The 25,832-nt window shown below is 40.4% G+C and overlaps 1 protein-coding gene across 2 annotated transcripts in view; it reads left to right on the top strand.

Annotated features, from left to right (window-relative positions):
- The window catches only part of MTCL2 (microtubule crosslinking factor 2), a 112,490-nt gene that overhangs the window by 38,690 nt on the left and 47,968 nt on the right, over positions 1-25,832 (top strand). For both annotated transcript variants that reach the window (XM_072631432.1, XM_072631431.1), the window contains exon 3: positions 5,845-6,003. In XM_072631432.1, the coding sequence (XP_072487533.1) occupies positions 5,845-6,003 (159 nt within the window). The remainder of the gene's footprint in view (positions 1-5,844; positions 6,004-25,832) is intronic.

The raw sequence follows: 25,832 nt of genomic DNA, 5'->3' as shown, positions 1-25,832 counted from the left end.
CAGAGCCAGTGTGACTTTTGAAGCTTCCTAGAGGAAGGACATTTGAGCTGAGCTTTAAAAGATTGAGAGAAATTCAATAGGTTGAGAGAGTGGCCAGATCCCAGACTGCAGGGTGCCTGTTCATTAGACTTCTGGAGCTCAGGCACTCTGACAATCCCTCCTGGGATTCAGGATGTGACCAGCCTATAGAATAATCATGCATTCCCCAGATGGTATGTGTGTGCGTGATACAACCTGTTCTCCATTAGGATAAAGCAAGAAAGTTGCCATAGTAGCTACAGCTCAGGGCACTGGCATTTTAAGAATGAGCATCAAGGAACTGGTATCAGAGGCTATTCCTTTCCTCCTCTGACACCTCTGTCTTATCTGTATTCAGTATTTCTCACACAGGAAATATTGAAAAATGTCTTGTTATGTTCTCTCCTCTCCTCCCCTCTCCTGTCCTGTCCTCTCCCTATCTCCTCTCCTCTCCTCTCCTTTTCTTCTTTTTCTCCTCTCTCCTCCCATTTCCATTTTGCCCAGTTGGGAACTCAATCAGCATTACTTATGCTTGGGGATAGCATTTATTGCTAAAGAGGCTGCTGAATCTTAGATTGGAACATTTCTCTCCAACCAGGCACTTCTTGCCTGTTTTCCTCTAGACTATTGAGATGGAGGGGGAAGGAGTTACAGCACTTTCCTGGCCTCTCCACCAAGGCATAGTTTCTGCCATCCTCCCCTTGTTTTTTGCAGAGGAGAAGAGCATTAGGAGGGCCAAGGGTCTTCCTGGAGGAGATTGTATTTGAGTTGTACTTTAAGGATAGGCAAGAATACTGCAAAGAAAGAGAAAGAGGGTGCCCCTTCTCTTTAAAAAACACTTAAAAATATGATCTTTAACATTGTCCCCAAACACAAACATTTCAACATAGAAAAAACAAAAAAAGAAGATCGGACATGAAACCATGACCTTCTCTTATGTGCAGTTTGTTTTGCCCAAAAAAAAAAAAGTATATTAAATTTCATAATGTAGTGGTGAAATTGGGAGGAAGCACTTTCTGTGGAGAGGGTGCAGGGTATACAGGGTATGTTTAAGGGGCAGAGTTACCCAGTTTAACCAGACTCTAGAGTGAATGGAGGGATGATGGTGGTAGAAGATAAGGCTGGAGAGACCAGGTGGCATCAGATTGCGATGGGCTCTAACTGCTAGGTGGAGGAATTTGAATTTTACTCAATAGGTAATAGGGAACCATTGAAGATTTTTGAGCAAAGTAGCAAAATGATCAAATGTATGAGTAAGGAAAATGCTTCAGGCATTGTATGAATGGAGATAGGAAAATCTTTTAGGAAATTCTTTCCCAGAGTCCCCAGGCAATTCTGCAGGCTCTGTATGAAACAAAGTATCTCCCTATTAAGTCCCTTAGTTTCGATTCCCAGGAGACATATTTCTCAGAGAAGAATTTGGTAGTGGAAGTGAGTTGAAGAGTTGAGGCTTGGGTCACATAAGGAGACAGCTCTGGCTTCTGCAGGGCATGCACAGTGGTTGGGCCCTCAGGAAGTCAGAATAGTCCCTAATCCAGAGACTTGCCTTGAATGTTTGGATTTTAATTGGCTAATCCCCTAGTTGGTGGCAGCTGTTTCCCTCCTCCTCCTTTGGGGCTTAGAAAACCATGACCTCACTCACATTCCTGCCACATGTCTTCTAGTGGCCCTTATCCCTGTATAGGGCATGGGAGAAGCATCACTATCCAGGAATGAAGCTTTGATGAAATGTTCATGTGGGCCTTGTTTCAAGGGAAATCTGGGGGTTGGCTTGGGGAGTTCTTAGAGGATGAGAGAAGGATTTCCATAGAGGGGGACGTGATTTATCAGGGTTACTCTGCACTGGTTTTTAAGGGGGCTTCCAGTGAGATTTAGGCTGACTTATCTTGCCAGTTTATCCTTACAGGCCCTCAGGCCTCTGCCACTCACCACCCACCCACAGCAGTCCAGACCACCCTCATCCCAGCAGGGCCCATGATGAGTAAAAACATTTTTGTATTCTAAAACATTGAGTAGTTTGATTTGGCTCGCTGCACATCTATTAGGAGTCTGCTGTGTGCAAAACACTATGATAGGTGCTGGGGAAATAGAAACTTTAGATATAACTTTAGATCAGACCCGGTTCTTGCCCTCATGGAACTCATAGTCTAATGGGGGGATAAGATACAGATACAGAAAACAAGAGTTCACAATGTTACATGATAATCATCGGGCATTTACTAAACGTCTACTCATGCCAGGCACTGTGCTAAGCACTTTACAATTATCATTTCATTTGATCCTCATAACAGCCCTATCAAGTAGGTGCTATTATAACCCCCTTTTTAAGGTTAAGGAAACTGAAGCATACTGAGTTTAAGTGACTTGCTCAAGGTCACACAACAAGTAGCATCTGAGGCTGGATTTGAATTCAGGACTTCTGGACTCCAGGCCCAGCACCCCATCCACTGTACCACCTACCTGCTGATAAAAGAAAGTGACAATAATTGAATCTATTTATCTGTGCATCTAGAATTAGCCTTGAGTTCAAAGAATCAGCTCTGCATGACTCTGATCATGAAAATAATTTCCATTTCTGTAACTTTTTATGGTCTTTTAAAGTGGATTATCCTCACAACACTGGGGTAGGGAAGGTATTTTAGGCTCCATCTTATAGATGGTGAATTGAGGTTCAGGGGTGAAATGACCATATCCCACAGCTTGAGCCCCAAGACCAGGGCTCTTTCCACTGCGTTGCCAAACCACACCTTTCTGAAAAGCGCTGAGCTGGCTTTCACAAGCCATCCACAAAAGTCGGGGTTGTCGCTTTATAGTCAGTCATTAATCAGTCAATCAACAAGCATCTGCTATGTACTAGGCACTGTGTAGGGGCATAGAGATGCAAAGAAACAAAGTCCTCATGGGGGTTAAAGTCTAGTAGGATGAACAGAAGGTAAATATATAATTAAAAGAAAATGCTAACAAAATAACTACAAGGTAATTTCAGGGGGAGAGCACTAGCAAGTGGGACAGCCAGCAAAGGCCTTTGGTAGGAGGTGATGCATAAGTTGAACTTTGAAAGAAGTTGAGGATTCTGGGAGGTGAAGATGTAACTTATTCGGGGGGAACAGCTTGGCATAAGTTTGGGGACAGGAGATAGAACGGCATGTTTGAGGAACAGTAAGAAGGCCAGACTGGAAGGTGCCCAGAATTTGTGAAGGGGAGTAGTATGTAATTAACTGGAAAAGAAGGCCTCCTCTATCACAGACCCATTGAATTTTGTTAGTAGAGGGACTCCAGTGAACATCTAATCCAACTCCCTCTTTTTACAAATGTGCAAAGTGAGGTCTATAAAGGGGAAGTGACTTGCTCAAGGTCACACAGTGAGCTAGGATTAAAACCTGGCTCTCTTGCTTCTCTTCTTTTTGTTGCTGTATGGAGTCTGTGCTGTCTCAGTTAAGTCAAGAGAAAGAGGATGTATTATGTGCCTACTATGTGCCAGGCACTAAATGCCAAAGATACAAAGAAAGGCAAAAACCACTCCTGCCCTTGGGGAGCTCAGAATCTAATGGGAGAAACAACATTCAGACAGCTTTGTACAAACCAGATATCTCCAGGATAAACTGGAGACAATCTCAGAGGGAAAGCACTGGCGTTGAGCAGCCCAGGGAAGTAGGTTTAAGAGGTGTGATGTAGTTTGATTTCTTCTTTGTGCAGAGTTTAGGAGCACAGAGATGCTGCAGGCTGGGGGAGGAACCCTAGGAAAGAGAACCAAATTGGGAAGCAAGAGAGAGGGTTTGGAGCAGGGCCAGTGCCCATCCCCCAAGCCTAAAGCCATTCATCAGGAACTTTGCTGGTACTCTGAAGCTGCATCTTGATCAGATTTTAAAGTTTATGTTAAGGATTCATAATTTCAGATGGTCTCTGAGATGGCTCTCTTTCAAATCAAGGTAGGGATTAAGTAGGTTTCACTCTCAAGCACTCACTTACTTGGCAGAGAGCACAAGACTGACTTTGATATGGTAGTTTTGGAATCAGATCTGGCTCACAGTCAGTCGACATTCATTAAGTGCTTTCTACATACCAGGCACTAGGCTAAACACTTTACAATTATTATCTCACTTGATCCTAACTACAGCCCTTGGAGGTATGTGCTACTATTTTCCCTATTTTACAGATGAGGAAACAGAGGCAAACAAAGGTTAAGTGTCACACAGCTAATAGTATTTAAGGCCATGTTTGAACTTAGGTCTTCCTGACTCCAAGCCTGATGCTGCCCATGCTAGGTAAGGTGCTTAGATTCTCTGAGCCTCAGTGTCTATCTGTAAAGGATGATTAATAATGTTTTCATTGCCTGCTTCACAAGACAATGTGAACACAGTGCTTTGTAAACCATAATTAATACAGAATTATGAGTGATATAGAAATATAAGCTGTTAGTATTATTACCACAAAACTGGTCAGAATTTGTGGGAAGGGGAGGCTACATTTATAGGAGGGTTTTGTTTTCCATTCAAAATATCTTGGCATTGAAAATATCAAAATGAAAATATTTTCAACCATGAAGCCTCTCCTGGCTTCTGAAGAACCTAATAGTTTTGTCCTTTCCTTCCTATCCTTGGAATGGCACCTCTCATGCCTATTAAGGACCAGCTCCAGGTACATGCTATAGAGCATAGATGCAGCCTAAGTCCATTCCTACATCCTCTTTGGGGCCCACTGAGGCAGACCTTGGGGGAGTGTGAAAGACCTTGCTATTGCAAGAGGAGTCACTCTTCGGACCCAGTAGAGGACTAGTTCTAACTCTACCACTGATTACTTGTGTATATTTAGAATATCAAGTCTCTTTACTTCTCTGAACCAAAGTCTCCTCATCTGTCAAGGGAGTATAGTCTTTTTTTAACTTAAAAATTGTTTCCCTTTCATTTTTATACTACCTCATTTCCCAAGATGTCTCTCCCCACCCAGAGCATTATGACTTGAAACAAAGGAAAAAGAAAGAAAAAAAGTTCAATCAACATATCATTCACGTCTGAAAATACATGCTATATTTCATCTTCATAACACCACCCCCTGCAAAGAAGAGAAGGAGGTGTATATTCATTTCTTCTTCAAGGCTGGGATTGGTCATTTGATCACATAGAATTTCATTCTGATTGTTTTCGTTGTGGTTTTTCTTTACGTTAATATTGCTGAGGTCTTTGTATTGAGCTGTCTTCCTGATCCTGCTTTCTTCACTTTGTATCAGTTCATATAAGTCTTCTCCTGCTTCTGAGTATTCTTCATATTCAGAATTTCTTATGGCACAGTAAAAAATTGTCCTTTGTCTATATCTATATCTATATCTATATCTATATCTATATCTATATCTATATCTATATATGTACATATCTATCTATCTATGTATATCTATACCATATTTTGTTTAGCCATTCCCCAATTCATGGGCATCTACTTTGTTTTTGACTCTTTGCTACCATTAATATTTTGGTGTATATAGGACCTTTCTTCTGATCATTGACCTCCTTGGGATACAGGGCACAGTGATTCTTAAAATGCTTCCCTTATAGAGATGATACTTACTACTTATGTGACCCTAGATAAATAATTCTTGTTTCTGGACTTTAGTTTCAATTTCCTCTTCTCTAATTCAAGGCAATCACAGTAAGTGATTTCTAATATCCTTCCTTCTTTAAAAGCTATGACTCTCTGACCTAAGAAAATACAATGAGATCATTGATATGAAAGAGGCAGACAGGACTACCTATAACTTTGGGCCCCAAAAGGTGGCCCAAGGCTTTAGCCACCCCAGATCACTCAACCCTACTCTCTTCTCTGGGTGTGCAGGTTTCCAAAGACATCTCTGTGCGTCTGCATAATGAGCTGGAGGCTGTGGAAAAGAAGAGAATCCGACTGGAGGAGGAGAATGAAGATCTCCGACAGAGACTTATTGAGGCAGAACTAGCCAAGCAAGTGCTGCAGCATGAGATGGACAAACCTCGAGAGGTGAGCCTGGTGGGAGGAGATGGTGGAAGAAGTGTGAGACAGTTCATATAGAGCTGACAGATTCAGGAAAGGAGCTGGGGCACACAAGAGTTTGGGGAAGTAAAAGGGGCTTTTTCAGCTCCCTTTCACTTCCTCTCCATATTAACTTGAGTCTCGAGGCTCTGCTCAGTTTAACTTAGAAAGTCCATATGGGTGTGGGGATAGCATTGTGGTGCTGTGGAAAGAGCGCTGGAATTGGTGTGTGAAGACCTGAATTCGAATCTGCCTTTGACACATTATTTATATGACTTTGGTCAAGTCACTGGATGTCTCTGGGGAATTCCTTCCAGATTGAACTCTCTGAATCTATGTATGGGCGTAGAACTTTTATAGTCCAGAGACCTGGCTTCAAATGCTGTTTTCGTCTTTTTTAAAAAAAATTATCATCCATTTTCTTTTCTCCCTCTCACTTTCTCCCCATTGGAGAAAAAGAGACAAAGGAAAGGAAAACAAAACCATAGGAGGAAATATACTTAGTTAAGCAAAACCAGTTCCTACACCATGTCCAAAAATGCATATCTCATTTTGGTACCTTGAGTCAATTACCTCTGTCAGGGTGTAGGTGGCATGGTCATCATCAGTCCTCTGGGATTTGCTGTGTGATGTTAGGTAAGCCTCCTGTCTTCTCTGAGTGATGACCTGCATCTGTAAAATGGAGGTAGGAATATGAATTTGAATTACCTACTTCATCATTATGAAGAAAGCATACCAAAAGCCTTAAAGCACCATATAAATGTGTGTTAAATTACGTACCTTGCCGACATTTTCCTTAGCAAAATCTGCTGAGTACTGTTTCCTTCCCTGGAGGACTCCCAGAAATATTATAGTTTCCCCCTAGAAAACTCAGTCTTCCAGCTTGCACAACTGGATGCTACGCTATTCCTCCTTGACTTGGTTCCACTGACTCCACAGATAATGAATGCCGCTTCCCAGGTTATTTGTTTTTCAACTAACACGGGTTTCCAAGGTCAGATATCAAGGTCATGGTGGATTGTAGGGGAGTTGGGGCCTCTTGTTACCAGGCTTGAAGGAAGTTACAAGTACTCTGAACAATGTAATACTATGGGACTCTTCAGAGGCCTCAGTCTAGCACAATACTTTGAAAAGGACAGGCAGTGAGGGCACACTTTTATTTCACTGAAACCCTTTTAACATCACATCATTTCCGTATAAACTTCTTCCTCCCACCTTGAATATTCCCTTTTATTTAAAAAATTAAGTAAAACTAAATAATAAAATTAGCCTGTTTGATAATATATATATAAAATTTCACACCTGTTCCCCTCCCCCAATCTATGATTCAAATTTAGACCAGGAAAGGATCTCAGGGCCCATCTCTCCAAACCCTGTCATTTTATACATGAGGAAACTGTAACCCAAGGGAAGTGAAGTGACTTACTGTAGGTCTCACAAATGATAAGTATTAGAGGCAGGATTTGAACACATGTCCTTTGGTGTCCAAGCTTTGTTCTTTCTATTGCTGCCTCTCTATAACTTGGAGCAAGTCACTCTCCTGAAAGCAGTGGGGGTTGTTGGTGGCAGGGGGAACTCTGTTCTTGGAAGCAAGATTATTGATTGCAATTAATTGAATTTTGCTGCTTTTTATTTGTTTTATTACAGTTATTTGTATTAGTTTCTTGGTTTTGTGCCTTTTTTTCTCTGCCTCAGTTTACACAAGTCTTCTAAGGGCCGAGTTCCACAGGGTAGATCTCCCTTCGGGCTGTTTTTTCTCTAATAAAATGGTATTGATTAGTGACTGCCTGCAGGGTGGGAAAGTAGGAAATACACTGAGAAGCAAATTGAGTTTAATATAATCCATTTTGTTGAATATTTGCTATGTGCCTAGAGTTATGTTTGATCTTGGGAAAGAAGAGGAGGAAAAAGGGGAGATACAAGATACTTAATACAGCCCCTGCCTGCATGGGTCTTAAAATGAAGTTGGACAGATAAGATGCATAGAAGAAACAGTATGGGGGAAGGAAATGAGACAGTAGATCAAGTACTAACTTGCCTAACAGAGTATAGGCAGTGCTGTAGGAGAAGGAAAGGGAGCTTTGAGACAGCACACTGCCTTTAGAAGAACACTTCCTGAGGCCTTCAGAGTCACAGAAACTCCCTGGGGAACTTCCTGCTCCACCACTTACTGTGTGACCCAGAGCAAATCTCTAGGCAAGGAGGACCCAGAGTCCAGTATGGAAAGAACAAGTCCAAAGGAAGGCTGGGAAAGGAAATCTGGAGGAGGGAGGGTCAGGGGGAAGGACTTGCAGATGGATCCCTAAATGCAAAACTCAGAATTTGACTGAAGTATTTCTAGCGAATACCTACCTACTGGTTTGGGCATTTGAACAACTGAAAGTTTCTTTTAAGTGGATGATGTTTTTTCTTGTTAATAAAGGGAAATGTTCTTGTTGTCTTACTTTAAAAAACAATAGGCTGACTCCCTCCCAACTCTCCCTTTCGTGTCTCCCCCCAGGAAATTGTAAGCTCCTTGAAGACAGGAACTGTCTATCTTAGTCTTATTTGCACCCCCAGTGATTACTTAGCACAGAGCCTGGCACAGAGGATATTTATCTTATCTACTGTACCTACTGTAATGCTCTGTTTGAATTAAATGAAGCAAGTTATGATTTAAGTGTTCAAGAAACTTACCTAGTTATAATGTATTGATAATGAAGCAAAGGATAAAGGAATAACACCTTAGCCTATGCTATGGACCTCTGGGTCCCTTTCATTCTGATTTAGTATGTGCCTACAGTAAAGGAGAGGGTCAATCAGGAGCTGTCCAGCTCCTCCAGGATGAAATAGAAAGTCCTTTGTTGGGCATTTAAAGCTTTTCACAACCTGGCTCTGTCCTACCTTTTCAGGCTTTTCACACTTGACTCTCCTCCATGCTCTCTAGCCTAATTGCTGTTCTTCAAACATGACACCCCATCTCTCATTTCTGTGCTTTGTGCTGGCTATCCCCCATGCCTAGAATGCTCCTTAGAATCCCTGGCTCAAACACCACCTCTTGGAGGCTTTCCCCGGTTCTCTCAGTTCTAGGGAATTCCCCTTAATGGTTGGGTTCCACTTATTCTGTCTGAATCTTATATGTGCTATTTAATTATATGTTGTCTCCCCCATTAGATTGTAAGCTCCCTGGGGGCTTGTATTTGCCTTTCTTTGTATCCCCAATGCCAACATGCTGCCTGGCATATAGTAAGTACTTGATAAATATTTGTGGCATGATTGTCTTGTATCCAGACTGGCCTGAGCAGCTACCAAAACATTAGGGCTTAAACTGTTTTATACTTGGGTATAAACAAAGGGAGCTGGCTTTCTTTATAAATGCACCAGTCTATAGTAAATAAGGCAACAATAATGTATAGGCTTGGTAAAGATGCACCCAGAAGTTTTTACAAGTCTTGTGGATTAGCCTCTGGCCTCATCCATCCCTTTGCCTACTTCTAAAGCTCTCTCCACTTCTATCCCTAGTATGACCACACTGCCTTACCCTTTCTTCCTGAATCTTCTGCTGTACCTACTTCTGATCCCCACTCTCAATTCTTGCACTGTAGGACAATAAAACCACTGGATATGTTTCCTTAAGAGTGAATTACTTCACGACTCAGTGTCTCAGTTTTCCGTGAAATGAAGTCATTACCTTTATTGGGATGTTTAGAATCTACTGTGCTTTGAGGTCCTTTGGATATAAATGCTTTATTAACTAAAGGTGGTGGTTAGTATTCTTACAGGGTTTTCAGCATGTTTTGACAAGACCCTGAACTGTCTTAGCTAGGCTTTTGCTATGAACCTTAATAGTTTATAGTTTTGATATTCCCTGGAATCTATATGAGTATTTGAAGTAGGATCTGTGGTCTAGTGGAAAGAAAATTGGGATAGGAATTGGGAGGTCTGGTTTTATGAACTGTATGAATTAAGACAAATCACTTTACTTATGTCTATAAAACTACCCTAGAACCCATCTATAAATAAATAATAAATAATATTAATAATAATAGTAAGTCCCCTTAATAAGTAATAGAATTTTACAGAACAAATTCTTTTATTAAGGGGATTTGTTCTTTGAAATTTGGATTCAGTCAAAGGGCAGCACTTGAGGACTTAGAGGGCCACATGTGGCCTCGAGGCCCCAGGTTTCCCAACCCTGAAGAGTAAAGACAGGAGTTAAGGAGAAGGGGATTAACAATAGCAGAGGTCTCAGAGAGGTCTAGAAGGATGAGGATTGATTTTGAAAGTTCCTTTCACTCTGCCACTCCCAGTTTTGGGTTAGGGAAGTGTAGAAGCTCATTAGAATTGAAGTTATTATGAAATAGTTATTTCTTCAATGTAAAGTCTTTCCTAGACTTACCTGAAGGAAGGAAACTATCACTACATAACCAAACTTCTTAGGAAACAATGCCCTCCATTAGAATCCTTTCCCCCTTCCTTTGGTCTAACCGCTTTGTTTTGGGAAAGTATTTAGAAGCTAAAGCCTTGGAAAAAATATGGATTAAGGGTAGTAACCAAATTTTGAAGGAGAAATAGCTCCAATCTGATTAGGATCTTCGACTTCCTCACCCCTTAAGGGATTGTAGTAGTGACCCACGAAAGAGCAGTACCTTCCTTCTCCATTTCCTGAAGGGATTATAGGATCTGCTTTTAGGGAGGCAGAAGAAGCCCTTGAAGGGAGTGGTCAGAGGGATTGAGTGATTTTAGAATTATTCTCCAAGTGTGTCCCCAAAGATTAAGTGACTATTGTTCTATTAGATAATGCAGACTGTTAATAATTATGTTTTATTTTTATTGGAAATTTTCCTACTTTAAGGTTCCTATAAATATTGCTTTAAAATGTCTTGTGTTACATGTCTGAGAGCTTGCGGAGACTATCAGTTTGGATTTTTTCTCTCTTAGAGTAAGCTGGAATTGCTCCAATTTACAACATTGATAAATTAATTACAATAGTTCCTGGCAGGCTTATGTCTAAAATTCAGAGGACAGTATTAATATATTTTCTTTGAGAGAAGTCAACATGGAAGAGGACAACATGGACCTTGAAGGAAGGGTAGGATTTGGAGAGGAAGAGATAAGAACATTTAGTAAAATGGGGGTTGGAGGGGATTAGTAGGGGCAGCATAACTTGGAAGTAGAGCTGACTAGCTATAGTAGCAGAAATGTTTTAGAGAGAAGTGGAAAGTCACATTGAATCAATAGGTTAAAAGCAAAGGATGGAATGCCTTGAATACCCAGCTTGGAAATGTGGTTAGGGAGCTTTACCAGGTGACCTGGATGTTCTTGTAGATCACAAGCCCAGGAACTTTGATGTGGCAGGGGAACTGAAAAACAAACAAATAAAAAGTCCTACAATTTTGGATTACACTAATATAGGTACAATATCCTTAGTGAGGAATGATCTCTCTGTTCTCTGCTCTGATCAGACCACATGTTAACAGTTGTTCAGTCATTTTTCAGTGTTGTCTGACTGTTCATGACCCCATTTGGGGTTTTCTTGTTAGAGATACTGCAGTGGTCTGCCATTTCCTTCTTCAGCTCATTTTACAGATGAGGAAACTGAGGCAAACAGGGTTAAAGTGTCTTGTCCAGGGTCACATAGCGAATAAGTATCTGAGACCAGATTTGAACTCAGAAAGATGTCTTCCTGACTCCAGACCTGGTACTCTATCCACTGAGCCACCTTGATGCCCCCTCTGTTCAACTGTGAGGTCACATTTTAGGACAGATATTTAATATCCAAAGAAGGGCAACCAGGATGGAGAGGAGACTGGAAATTATGCCACAGGAGGCTCAGTTGAAGAAAATGGGTTTGTTCAACAGGGGGAAATGCAAGAATAAGGTGGGAAAGGATAGCTGTCATCAAACAGATGAGCTTCCATGTAGAAGACAGAGGAAATTTGTTCTGCTTGGCCACAGATGATAGAATGAAAGCAACAGGTTATTCTTTGAACAATATACTCCATCTCCTGACTTTGTATTTTCTTTAGTTGTTCCCTCATTATGGAATCCTTTTCTCTACCTCATGGCTTTCCTAGCTTCCTTCAAGACTCAGGTAAATTTCCACCTTCTTCATGAAACCTTTCTGTATCCTCCCAACTCCCCTCCTCCACTCCCTTCCTAGCCTACCCAATGCCTTCCCTCTAAGATTACTTCCAATTCCAACTCACCCTGGGTACCATACTTAGACATAGTTGTTTACATGTTGATTTTCCTATTAGAATGTGAGCTCCTTGAGGGAAGGGACCATTTTTGCCTCTCTTTATGTCCCCAGAGCTTAAGCACAGTGCCTGGCACATAGCTGACTCAGTAGACTCTTAATAAATGCTTATTGACCTGACTTGAAAGTTGGGGGCACAGTTAGCCTCAAAAAAGGACAGATTACCTAACACTAGAAATTCTTGGATAGGGGGATGACCTTGTGAAAGCAGAATTTAAGAGAAGTCCAGCACATCTCCTGATAAAGTTCCTAGCCACAGCTGTGGAAACCGATCACCCAGCAATGTATGATGAATCCTGGCAACTGAGCAGTGGTAAAAAGTGTAATTCATTCCTCCCATGACAGTTCAGAGGCACTTCAGAAATCTGAGTTGATGTTCTGAGTTCCTTGAGTCCCATCCCCAGCTTCCTAAGAGGGTTGGGATCACTCAAGTTCCAGACTGTGCTCTCACAGCCAGGATTACCCAGCTGTAAAGGGTGAGGTGATCGAAGTGACCTTAGCAACAGAGGAGTGGCTAGTGGGATAGTACAGAGACATTCAGTAGCGACTGGCAGCTATCTTCTCTGATGGACAGGTAGTTACTTTGTAAAATGCCTACTAGCTCATGTACTCCAGGACAACGGGCACTGTCCATTGTGGACCAGGTAAGATTGGATTCTGATCAAGCCATAAGCTTCAGATGAATCCAGAGCTCATTGCCTCATTGATATCACATCTGCCCCAGGAAGCTCTGGTTTTATTTTTTTTTTTTATTTTTTTTTTTATTTTTTTTTATTTTTTTAATGTTTAACAATCACTGCCATACAATTGCGATTTTATCCCTCCCCACCCACCCCCCACTACCTCCCTCCCTCCCCACGACTGCATACAATTCTGTATAGATTCTACATATACTTTCCTATTGAGTATATTTTCACTATAGTCATGCTATGTAGTCAGACTAAGATAAATGAAAGAATCCGTATAACAAATCAGAACATGATACACAAACAGATACACATACACAAACATGATCTGCTACATTATGTGAGTGACTTCCATATTTCTCTCTCTGAGTGTGGAAGGCATTTTGCCTTGAGGTCCACCATTGGGATTTTTTTTTTTTCAGAAGTTCTTGTGTTATTACAAAAATCTAAGTCTACCAGAAAAAGCTCTCACACACTGTGGTTGTTGCTGTGCATAGAGTTCTCCTGGTTCTGCTCCTTTCACTCAGCATCAGGTCATATAAGTCCTTCCAGGCCTCTCTGAAGTCTTCTTGTTCATCATTTCTTATGGCACAATAGTACTCCATTACATTCATATACCATAATTTATTCAGCCATTCCCCAATTGATGGACATCCCCTTGACTTCCAGTTTTTGGCAACTACATAGAGTGCTGCTATAAATATTTTTGTACATGTGGGACCCTTTCCCATTTTTATGATCTCTTGGGGATATAGTCCTAGTAGCGATATTGCTGGGTCAAAGGGTATGCACATTTTTGTAGCCCTTTGGGCATAGTTCCAAATTGCTCTCCAGAATGGTTGGATGCGCTCACAGCTCCACCAACAATGAATTAGTGTTCCAACTCTCCCACATCCTCTCCAGCATTTATCATTTTCTTGTTCTGTCATGTTTGCCAATCTTATAGGTGTGATGTGGTACCTCAGAGTTGTTTTGATTTGCATCTCTCTAACCAATAGTGATTTAGAGCATTTTTTCATATGATTATAGATAGCTTTAATTTCTTCCTCTGAAAATTGCCTGTTCATATCCTTTGACCATTTATCAATTGGGGAATGACTTGTATGATTATACATTTGGGTCAGTTCTCTATATATTCTAGAAATGAGGCCTTTATCCCCGAGAAGCTCTGGTTTTAGACCAGAATTTTCTTCTGGGTGAAAAAATCCTAACCATTCAGGAATTAAAAATGAAAAGAGGTCAAAACTGGGAAGGACCTTGGGGCTTAGAACATAAAACTGTCAGAACTAAAAGGACATTAAGACACAGACTGTGTAGGCCCCCTGAGGGAGGGTCCCCATGACCTAGCACTATCCAGACCCCATCCAGGAGGTTTGCATGAGCAGGACTGTGTTCACTTTTGTCTTGTATCCCATGTAGCAACAGCATCTGATACACATAACAAATGCTTATTGATAGATTAATTAAATACTAGAACCAGAAGGGACTTTATAATTATAAAAATACCTACTAAGGCCTCTTCCCCATCAAATTACCTTAGATTTATTTTATGTCTATTTGCATGTGTGTGTTTTTCCTGAGAAAATCTAAGCTCCCTTAGTACAAAGACCATTTTAAGTTTTTAGACTTTGTAATCCCCACACTTGGCAGAGTTCAGAAGTCAAGTTAGTAAATGCTTGTTGATTGAGTGATTCCAGAACCTTTTAAGATTTACAAAAGATTTTCCTAACAATAAGGCTGTGAAATATATAGTGCAAGCACTGCTGTTCCCATTGCATAGATCAGTAAACTGAGGATCCTTAAGTTTAAGTTACTTGTCCAAGATAAAATAGCCAGGAAGTATCAAGTCAAGGATTCAAAACCAAGTCTCTCTTGACTCCAGGTCCAGTGCTCTTCCCACTATACTGGGGAGATAACAGGGTTATAACAGCTGCTGGGGTATAACAGCTTCCCTTATTGCTTTAAGATGATATGAGCTGTTATGTTAGCCCTGCCTAGATATAGTCTGTCTCCTGTGCTCCCCAAAAGGAAGCTACTTGAACTTGAGGACTACCCCTGGACACTGTCCCAGGGTACTTAAGACCTAGCTCAGGTGACACCTCTTCCATGAAGCCTTCCCTGATTACCCCTGCTGAAGTGACTGTTCCCCTCCTCAGAACTGCTTAGAGCACTTTCCTGGCCCCCCATCACATCTTACCTTGACTGCTATTTATTTCTTTGTACAAATATCACATTCTCTTTCTGTCTCCCTCATGAGTGAACTCCTCCCACTCATCTTCCAGTCCCCAAACACACACACACACACACACACACACACACACACACACACACACACACACACACACACACACACACACACACACACACACACTGAATTGTAATCTCCTGGAAGTCAGGCAGAAATGGTCTCTCTTCATCAGAATAACTGCAGCATGGAATATAGGGTCTGACATCTAGTGGGAGCTTAATAAATGGTTGTATTTCTTGAATTTTGTAGCTGTCACCAAGAAACACAGGTTTCTGGATTGGAATATTCAGGGCAGTGGTAGGGAAGTGCACCAAGTCTGGATCAGGTATAAGTCAGAAGGACTGTCCTGTTTTAGACATCCTTTGTACCTCCTTATTGTGGGAGCACTGATCCCCATCGGACCATCTGAGGGCAGACTAAAGACAGGGAAATGGTTCACAGAGCAGAATCCCCCATCTCTCTTCTCTGTACCCTTGTGTTCATTGTTGCCAGTTTCTGTGTGGGTTTTGGGAAATAGAAATTTGATGCAAAGCAAGACTCTGTCCATGGCTTCTGACTTGAACTTAGGGTTCCCAGAGCCCAAAATCTCCTGCTGCCTTGAGATGATCTCAGCTAGATATAGTCAGTGGGGAGGGGAAGGACAGCCCTGCCAGTTGACTTGGGGAGCAGCTGGCATTGACTGATGATGCTGCAAGGTCACCCAGCTTGGCACAGCCCCATCCTTTGGAGGATACAAGGAAGACATGGGCTGCCTCCTTTATGCCCTATAGTTGTGGCATGCTGGAGGACTGAAGTCATGTTGAGAGGAATGGGCATTATTTTGAAGATGCTGTTTCTTCATTCCTGTCATAAGAGACACCCTTAAGATATCCGCTATGAGCCAGAGTCTTTACACTTGTCCACTAAGGAATAATGAATTGGGTGCAGAGACAGTGATGGTTATCCAGGTTTGAGCTATAGTAGCAGTGTCTTAGTTCCTCTCTAATCAGGTTCAAACCTTGAATTAGGGTCCTAGGATTTAAAACTAGAAGGAAACTTATAAATCATGTATAAATTCAACCTCTTCATTTCACAGATATGGAAATGGCCTAGGGAGACAAAGGCACTTGACCAAGGTGTGATGGTTTATAAGCAGCAAGAGTGGAATTCAAACCAATTTCTCTAGTTCTCTAGTTCCAAATTCAGTGCCCTTTCCACTCTACAATAATACTGGGAATCAGCAAATTTGAGTTTAGTCCAAGTTTTACCAGTAGCTCTCTGTGAGACCTTGGTCAAGTTACTTCCCTTCTCTCAGCCTCAGGTGCCTTCACTTGCAAAGATAGGGAGGAGAGTTCTATCGCATAGTCCCTAAAGTCTCACTGAGACAGTAGTCTGTATTCAATTTTCTCAGTAAGATCCTTTCTAGCTCAGGCATTTAACATTCAGTGTTCTAAAGGCCTCTTCCAGCTCTGACATTCCATATTCTGAGGTTTCTTCCAGCCCTGAGATTGTGTGTTCTGTGTTCCAAGATTCTTTGCAGTTGTAATGTTCCATGTTCTCTATTCTAAGGTTCCTACCAGTTCTGCCATTCTTTGGTCTGTGTACTAAGACCACTTCCTGAAGAACTGACTTGCCCTTGAGACATATAGTTAGTTTATTCTGTCATTACCCTGAGAACCCTAGGACTCTTCAGCCTGGGAGGATGAAGACAGCTCCCCTGGGCAGTTGGCAGGGCTGCCCTCCCCCTCCCCCCTGATTATCCATATAATCACAAAGCCAAGGTCTTACCCTACAATTCTGCTGTTCAAGATGCTTCAGTGGCTGCCTAGTGTCTGGGATAGAATCTAAATTCATCTAACATTTTATAGGGAAGTTTTTGTGAAGGGTTGTAACGTAGTCAGACATACATTTTGGAAGGGTTACATATGCATGTACTATGTATGTTAGGAAGGGTTACATGACAGAGTCAGGGGCATTTAGGGTATGTACATTAGGAATTTTTAAACATGTGAAGGGTGATTTAGAGGAGCTTGATAGAGATTTAGATAAATTTACAGATGACAGAACTATAAGTCTCTGAGGAAAAGTAGGATATTTGGGACATGACATCAAGAAGGAAGACCATGATCTCCCATCACATGTCCCTTAGTGATCCCTCTAATGACAAAATCCTGGACTGAAAGGACTGTGACTTCAGAGTGGTGGGGAAAAAGGAAGTAATCACTCATTCATTCAATATTTCCAGAGTTCCATGATCTCATCAATTTAGCTACTCCCTCCAACAGTTCAGATCATAATCCAGCCAAGTTTTCTCATCCTTTGTTATTCTTGTCTCACAAAATTCATAGAGGATCCACCCAATGCCCTGGAAGCTACTTCCTCATGGGTATCAATACAGGACTTTGGCTACCCATTGGTTATCACTCATTCCAGGTAACTGACTGACCCACCCTCCTTTCCAATTATATATTTTCTGGTACTTTTATGCCACTTCTTGCATGCAAATCTTGATTACAGACCCATCATCTCCATCTCTCCATGGACCTTTGAGTGATTTGCAGTCTTTATTCTTCAGAGATTGTGTTGTTCCCTGATTTGTAGTCATAAGCATCATGAGAACACTGATGTTTACAAGTTAGAAGAGAGCATCTTGGGATTATTTTAAAATGTTGTACAATTTCCCAAATGCAATCCAGGCTCCTTTCTTTCTCTGTTTAATTCTAGATCCAGCCCATCCAAAGTACTTGTCCAAGAAATAAGTACTGATATACTTACTTACTTACCTCTGCCTATCCAACTGCATGTTGTCATCTAAACAACAGATATTTTCCATCCATTTAATTTTATCCATGTAGACTGTTAGACTGATCACTTTTGAGTCATTATGAACAACAAATGAATGCCTAAGCTCAAATAAAGTGATTTTATTTTAGTAGAATATAAAGTCCCTAAGGACAGGAACTGTTTTTGTTGTGTCTTTCTGCTCCCAATGCCTAGAACAGAGCTTTGCTTATAGCCACTTACTAAATGCTTGTTGAATTTGATTGGCTATTTAGAACAAATTATTGAATGAAAACCTTAAAAACTGCATTTTACTCTGAGTTCCATGCTTTAAAAAAATCAATTAACAATAAAGACAGTGGGATTTTATATTCTTCTTTACTTTTCAGTCAGTTGTGTGATCATCGAGAGGTGGTCTGCTATTAAAAAAAAGTGTTATAGCCTACCTGTTCCTTTTTCATATTTTCATCAAGGATACCTTCAAGGAATGTGTAGATCATTCTAATAAAATTTCATTTACCATTACACTACTTCTCTACCAGTTACTTACTCTGCTACAGCAGCATGGTGACCTTATTTTCCTTTTCCTTCCTTGGGAGAAACATGAGTCTGATACCTTTGGGAGCAGCAGTTCTATTTACTTTCCTGTTTGCACAGGAAAAGTTCAGATATGACAAAGGGAATGAATGGGAGAAATAGTTTATAGCACAGAATCCTTATACTATTCAAATTTGTAATTTGAGGAGGGAGAGACCATTTTTGACTAGGAGAAATATGAAAGAAAACTTCATGGAAGAAGTAGCTTTGGAGCTAAGTCTGTAAACACGGGTAAGATCTCCAAAGGCAGAGATGAAGAAAGATCATTCCAGGCCTGGGATATTGTATGAACAAAGACATAGAGGGGAGGAAAGGGTGTGGATATACAACAGCAAGTAGCTGTGTTTGACATCTGGCCTGTAGATTATGTGAAAAGTAGTGTCGAAAAAGTAGTAGTATGTTAGAAAATTAGGTGGAATAGGAGAATGAGGAGTTGACAATACATAAGTTATGAATGTAGGTGCTGGGGGATGTTGGTGCCTTCAGCAGAAAGAAAAAGGAAAGTTTGGAGGAAGGGGTTAAAGATAAGGAAATCAGTCTTGGACATGTTGAGTTTGAGGTGTCTACGCGGGAGAGTTAGATTTTAGAAGGCTCTGAATGCCAGGCTAAGGAGTAGGACTCATTACTTAAGTCCCACATAGCAAATTCCCCTTTAGGTTTGAAAGCCTAGAAAAGTTTTGGAAAATCATAGCGAGCCCTGTGGTCAGGTAATCCTGTTGTGAATTTTAGTTTAATAAACTTTGCTTGGTGAGTTCCCCAGTCACTAGAAGTTTTCCCACAAATGAATGACCAATTCATTCCAGGTTCACAAGGATTCATATTTTGGGTGAGGGTTGGATTAAGTGACCTTTGAAGTCCTTTTCAACCTTGTACACGCGGATTCTAAGGACAGCCCTGCCCTTCCTCCCATAGATGATCCTTGATTTCTACTGTTAAATCCCAGGCTTAATGGATCATATATCAGACTTATTATGACAATATTTTTGTTGCCTTGCTCTTCTTCTTTTAGAGACAGTTTCTATAAAAACAAAGGGTCCCCTGGCAATTCATTTGCTCAGGCTACTCATTCCCCATATGGGTTTATCATCATCTGCCTTTTGACATCATATTAGGTTACTACGGAGATGTTGTCACTAGGAGTGGAACAGAAGGTGAAGCTCCGGGACCCTGTCTGATTTGGTTACCATGGAGATGTCTCTTCAATTGAGAAAATGAGGGAGGACCCTCGTTCTTATTTGGAGATGGCCATAGAGCACAGGCCAGGGATCAGGAGACAGAAAGCCATTGATTTTCAAATACCAGCTCTGTCTCTGATCCAGGGTAAATCATTTAACCTCTCCTTCTGTTATTTGTAAAAGGAGGATAATGATACTGAATGACTGTCCCCACCTCCTGCTGGGTTGATGGGAAATCCTTATTTAACATTTGTAAAGCTCTTAGAAGATGCTGTTTTGCACCGTATATCAGAGGTCCTCTTATATGTGACCTGCCCCATTACCCTGCTCTCCTTCTGACTACAGGCATACTCAAGGGTTCAAACGTGGGCATCAAACTAGCAAAGGACATCTGTTTCCGTTCTTATAAAATAGGCTGTTAACTTGGGGACCTGTGACTGTACACACGTGTGTATGTGCACATACAGAGAAACATATTATATGTATGCATACACACATATATAGTATATGTCTATACATGTATTTATAATTACATTTCAATGTAGTTTTTCATTTGTAATCTTATATATCTGAACATTCTTCTGAGAAGAGGTTCAGAGGCTTCACCAGCTTGCCTTAAGGACCTGTGGTACAAAAAATGTTCCAAACCCTTGGTCTAAAAGAATGTCACACATAGAATTTAATAAATTCTACTTTCTTATTTTTCAAAGGAGGAAAGTGAGGCCAAGATAGGGAATGTGATTTTTCCAAGACCACACAAGTCTTAACTGGCAGAGGCAAGGATTAAGTCCAGATCCTGACCTCCAGTGCTCTCCCCACTGCACTACTTGGTCATCACCCATGTGGCATTAACAAGAGCAGTTCTTGCAGGTGATCATTTTGTCCAGCCTATCACCACCATTACTTCCTGAAGAAGTTCCTCTAATAGAAGCCCTTTGCTGGGGTCTCTCCTTGTCCATTTTCAAGGGTAAGATTTGATTTTCATGGCCACTGAAAAAAAAAATTTTAAGTCCTACCCAAGCCCCATGCCTTTGCAACTAATCAGATACCAGTGGCCTTTGTGATTTGGAAATCAGAAAGGATATTGCTTGATTGGATAGTAGAAAATATATTCTCCAAAAGAATGTAAGTTCCCTGAGAGTAGGGGTTATTTGTGACTCCAGCACCTACTATAATACCTGGCACATAGTAGGTACTTGATAAATACTTGTTGAGTGAGTGAATACATGAATACTACTAATGTTAGAGGAAAGTAGGCTGGGGAACTTTCAGTGTTCTAAGGCTGAATTCTTTATAATTTGGGAATAGGTGGCAATAAGGCAATAAGATGCTGTCTCATTGATACAGGACTTTCAATCATTGTCTATATTGATTAAGTTTTACATGGTGAGAGGAGACTGACCTGTTAAGATTTTTCAGGAGAGACAATGTATCTGTAATCTGAAGATTTATTCAGCAAGTTACACAGGATCCCAGGATTTAGCAGGACTGATAGACCTGCTGCTCTAACTTATCCAAAGGTAAAATGCGGAGATGGAATTAGGGTAAGAATTTTGCCAGAGAGCCCAGAAGGCCTCATTTCTCTTTCTATGTCAACACTATTTCCTCAGTAATCTAGATGTCCTCTTCAGCCCCTGTAGAAAACACCTCGGTCTATAATAAAATATATCTCCTTCCTGTCAGTCAAGAATTGGTAGAGTTGAGGACATTCTCAGACATGGTCACTCTCTTGTTTTTTCTTCACAGTTTCTGTTACAAAGGACTTTTCAGTTAGGAGTAGGTGGAGAATACCCAGAAATGACTGTGATCTATCAATAAAAAAATAAATATTTTAAAAAATGCCTCTTCAGCTAACCTTTTATTTAAAAAAAAAATCTTTAGTGTAAATTATCAGCAAATACAAATATTTCAGTATACAATGAAGAAACAAGAACATTGTATATGAAACCAGCACAATTTGTTTAAAATGTATATTAAATTTAGCAAAACAGGAAAAAAAGTCACACCAGTTTGTGTCTTCTAGAACATTGTTCTTCTGTGTAGTTTTTTTTAACGATTTTTGCACCCCACACCCCACCACATCTCTATCACTTCCAACTCTCCTGCCCTTTGTAGTCCAAATATAAGCTTACCCCCAACTTTCCTGATCTCTCAAATACCTTCCTCCTCCTCACACAAAATCAATACTACAGTTATATTAGCTTTGAAGTGGTTCTTCCGTCTCACCCCAGGAGGGAAGACCTGGCTGTGCTCCAGGGTCAGATGACAAAGGAAGCAGATTGGTGAAGGGGGGGAGGGGAAGGGCACCAACCAAGTCAGGGGTTATTTCCTAGCTGTGTGTGTGTGTGTGTGTGTGTGTGTGTGTGTATGAGAGAGAGAGAGAGAGAGATTTCTGGTTCCAAATGAAAAAGGTTGAAATAGTCAGAAAAGAGCCCCTTGAAAGTTTTCCAGAACTCTGTGTATACTAGAAGGATGGAGTGATGGACACCTCCCTGTTTGGGGCAGCAGTGCAATGACCATATTGGCTGAGGGCAGAGTATTTTTTTTCCTTTTAAATAAAGTTTGTATTAAATACCAACAGTCAAATAAAGAAAAGAAATAAAATTATCCAAAAACTATAAGCTTCAAGCTAATTACAGTTTGCTAAAAGTAAAAATATATATACATGTATATAAGTTTTAACAAAAAAGAACAATCGTTGTCCCTCCACAAAAATCTTTCTCTTTTATGTACTCATGAGGATTTAGTGCTGGAAAGAACCTTAAAGGTCATCTTCTTACAACAGCTTCTTTTATAGAGGGGAGAAACTGAGGCCCATTGAAGTTTGTGCATGGGTTATCCAAGGTCATCCATGTAGTAGAAGTAATAGAACTGGGATTCCAGCCAAGGTCTTCTAGATTCAAATTCATGGCTCTTTCCAAATCTTTGCAAACTAAATACGACACTGACTACTTGCAGTAAAGTGCTACTCAAGGAGGAATCCTGAAGAGATGTTCAAACTCTTCCCCCTCTCCTTGCTTAGCTCCTCTCCTGGTTTCCTCCTCTACTGAGATGAGCTACTCTAATGCTTCTCTTCTTATCACCCACATAAGCTCCCAGGGACCACTGGGGAACATCTTTGGGGGGGGGCAGTAAAGTGGGGGGGACCTTTACATTTTTCTTACAAAACTTACTGGATAAACTAATTCACAGTAAGATGCTAATGGATTACCCTTCTAAGCATTTTAATGCAGAGTGTCACAAAGCCTTAGCCCTAGTCAATTTACTGTTTTAAATGTAGTAAAAATTTCTAGTCCTGCTGAGGGTAAGGGTGGACAGGACAGCCTGAATTGATCTTTATGTAGGGAGGAGGGAGACTTTCAGTTCTTTTGTCATTCAGTCCTTTTAGTCATGTCTGACTTTTCATGACCCTGTTTGAGATTTTCTCAGCAGAGATGCTGGAATAGTTTGCCATTTCCTTCTCCAACTCATTTTACAGATGAGAAAACTGAAGCCAACAGAGTGAAGTAACTTGCCCAGGGTCACACAGCTAGTAAGTGTCTGAGGCTCAATTTGAACTAGGATCTTCCTGATACTCTATTAACTACACCACCACCCACCTAGATGATGAGTCTTAAATCCATCCCCTTATAGCCACTTAAGTTATAAGTAAGATATGTCTTCTGGTGTGAGAACCAGGTCTTCCCATTATGCCACAGTGTTTGGCCATGATGTCAGGTTCCAAATATCTCAAGCTATATTAGATTACTGTCTAGACAGGTTTGCCTGTCTCCTTCATCTTGAGCTGGGTATGCTTATGGCTTCAGTAAGTGTCCTGCCCCGAAAGCCTGTCTGAGTCTTCTGTCCAGGGGATACTTTAAATTTTGGTTGTAAAGATTTTAATGGTGGAATTAATAGTCACTTAACCACTTTGGAATCATGCAAAATCATCAGGTTTATGTAAAACGTACCTCTGAACTCCCCTAGTTTCCTTGAAAATGTTCCCAAAATGGAGGGGACACTGGAAAGATGGAGGGGAGGCTACCTTGGGTGCAACTGGGGGGCATTGAATAAAAACAAGAGGGCAGTGAAAGCAAAGAAGAGAAGAAAATTTTGAAAAATCATTCATACATTTCATCTATTGTGCAATAGAGTTAAAGTCTTACTGATTACATTATTTTCCAAATAATCACACAAAATGACAGTTACAACTGATCAGTGGTCAAGTCCTCAGACAGGTCTTAACAAGCAAATGGCAGATGAGCATTTGACAGGAATATGTGTGTATAATGGATTGTTTATAATATGATACTATACGGTTAGATGAGGCAATAATGTGTCATCAAAATTTCAATGCAGGAAAGAAGTCATAAATTTACAATACCTTATTAAATTTAAGATGCATCTTTTAAAAAATTTATATATTTTTAAATGACACAATTTAAAAAAAAACCATTAAAGCATTAAAGAAAGTAGATTTCAGAGGGGAGGCTGAGTAATTTTTTTAAAGGGGGTGATAGGCCAAATAAGTTTGGAAACCTCTGGTCTAGTATTTGTTTCACTGATCAAAATTTGAAATTTGCAGAAACCTAGCAAACTTTATCTTTCACCTACTTCCTTTAATTTCGTCTTTAAAATCTTTTTTTTAAAATTTTATTTATTTTCAGTGTTCTACAATCACTACCATATAACTTAGATTTTTTTTCCTTCCCTCCCCCTCCTTTCCCCTTACTTCCCCCCTCCCTCTCCAGGATGGCATACAATTTTATATAGGTTCTACACATACATTCTTATTAAATACATTTTCACCATAGTATGTTGCATAGAAGAATTAAAATGAATGGGAGAAATCATATAACAAACCAAAACATAATACAAAAGAAATGATCTGCTACATTCTGCGATTGAATTCCATAGTTCTTTCTCTGAATGTGGAAGGCATTTTGCCTTAAAAGACCACTGAGAATTTTTTAAGTCCTTGCATTGTAATGAAGTTCTAAGTCTACCAGAAAAAATCCTCACACACTATGGTTGTTGCTGTGTACAAAGTTCTCCTGGTTCTGCTCCTTTCACTCAGCATCAGTTCATATAAGTCTTTCCAGGCCTCCCTGAAGTCTTCCTGTTTATCATTTCTTATAGCACAATAGTATTCTATTACATTCATATACCACAATTTATTTCAGCTATTCCCCAGTTGATGGGCATCCCCTTGATTTCTAGTTTTTGGCCACCACAAAGAGAGTTGCTATAAATATTTTTGTACATGTGGGACCCTTTCCCATTTTTATGCTCTCTTGGGCATACAGTCCTAGAAGCGATATTGCTGGGTCAAAGGGTATGCACATTTTTGTAGCCCTTTGGGCATAGTTCCAAATTGCTCTCCAGATCAGCTCACAGGTCCACCATTAGTGTTCCAACTCTCCCACATCTTCTCCAACATTTATCATCTTCCTGTTTTGTCATGTTAGCCAATTTGATAGGTGTGATGTAGTATCTCAGAGTTGTTTTGATTTGCATCTCTTTAATCAATAGTGATTTAGAGCATTTTTTATATGACTGTAGATATCTTTAATTTCTTCCTCTGAAAACTGCCTGTTCATATCCTTTGACCATTTATCAATTGGGGAATGACTTGTATTCAGTCTTTAAAATTTTGTCTTTGAAACCAACTGCATTGTGTCTTGTGACCTCACTCCTATGAACTGTACTGGAAAACATTATCATTTCTACCAATAGAATTCCAGGTCACCCAACCTCCAATGGACACTTATTTCCCCTTAGAATTCAAGTCAGCGTTAGGACTCACTCCTTCTTTTACTGAAAGTGTTGATGCCTTCTAATGGACTTGTCTTGGTCTTTACTTACCAGGGCCTGAGAAATGATTCATCTTTCCTATAAAACCCTGCTTTTTTCATAGTAATAGTAAAAATTTCAATATCATTTCTATAACAGAAGCCAGAAGTAAATAAAAACAACAACAATAGCTAACGTTTATTTAGTGCTTACTATGTGCTAACTAAGCATTGTAGTAAGTGCTTTACCATTGGTATTTCATTTCATCCTCACAGCTCTGGTAGGTAGGTCAGTGCTAGTATCATTTCCATTTTACAGATTGGAAAACTGAGGTAAAAAGA

This window comes from Notamacropus eugenii, chromosome 1 (genome assembly GCF_028372415.1).
Source record: "Notamacropus eugenii isolate mMacEug1 chromosome 1, mMacEug1.pri_v2, whole genome shotgun sequence".
In the NCBI taxonomy this organism is placed as follows: Eukaryota; Metazoa; Chordata; class Mammalia; order Diprotodontia; family Macropodidae; genus Notamacropus; species Notamacropus eugenii.
The sequence above is the reverse complement of the archived record's forward strand: the minus strand, read 5'-3'. Positions and strand labels throughout refer to the sequence as shown.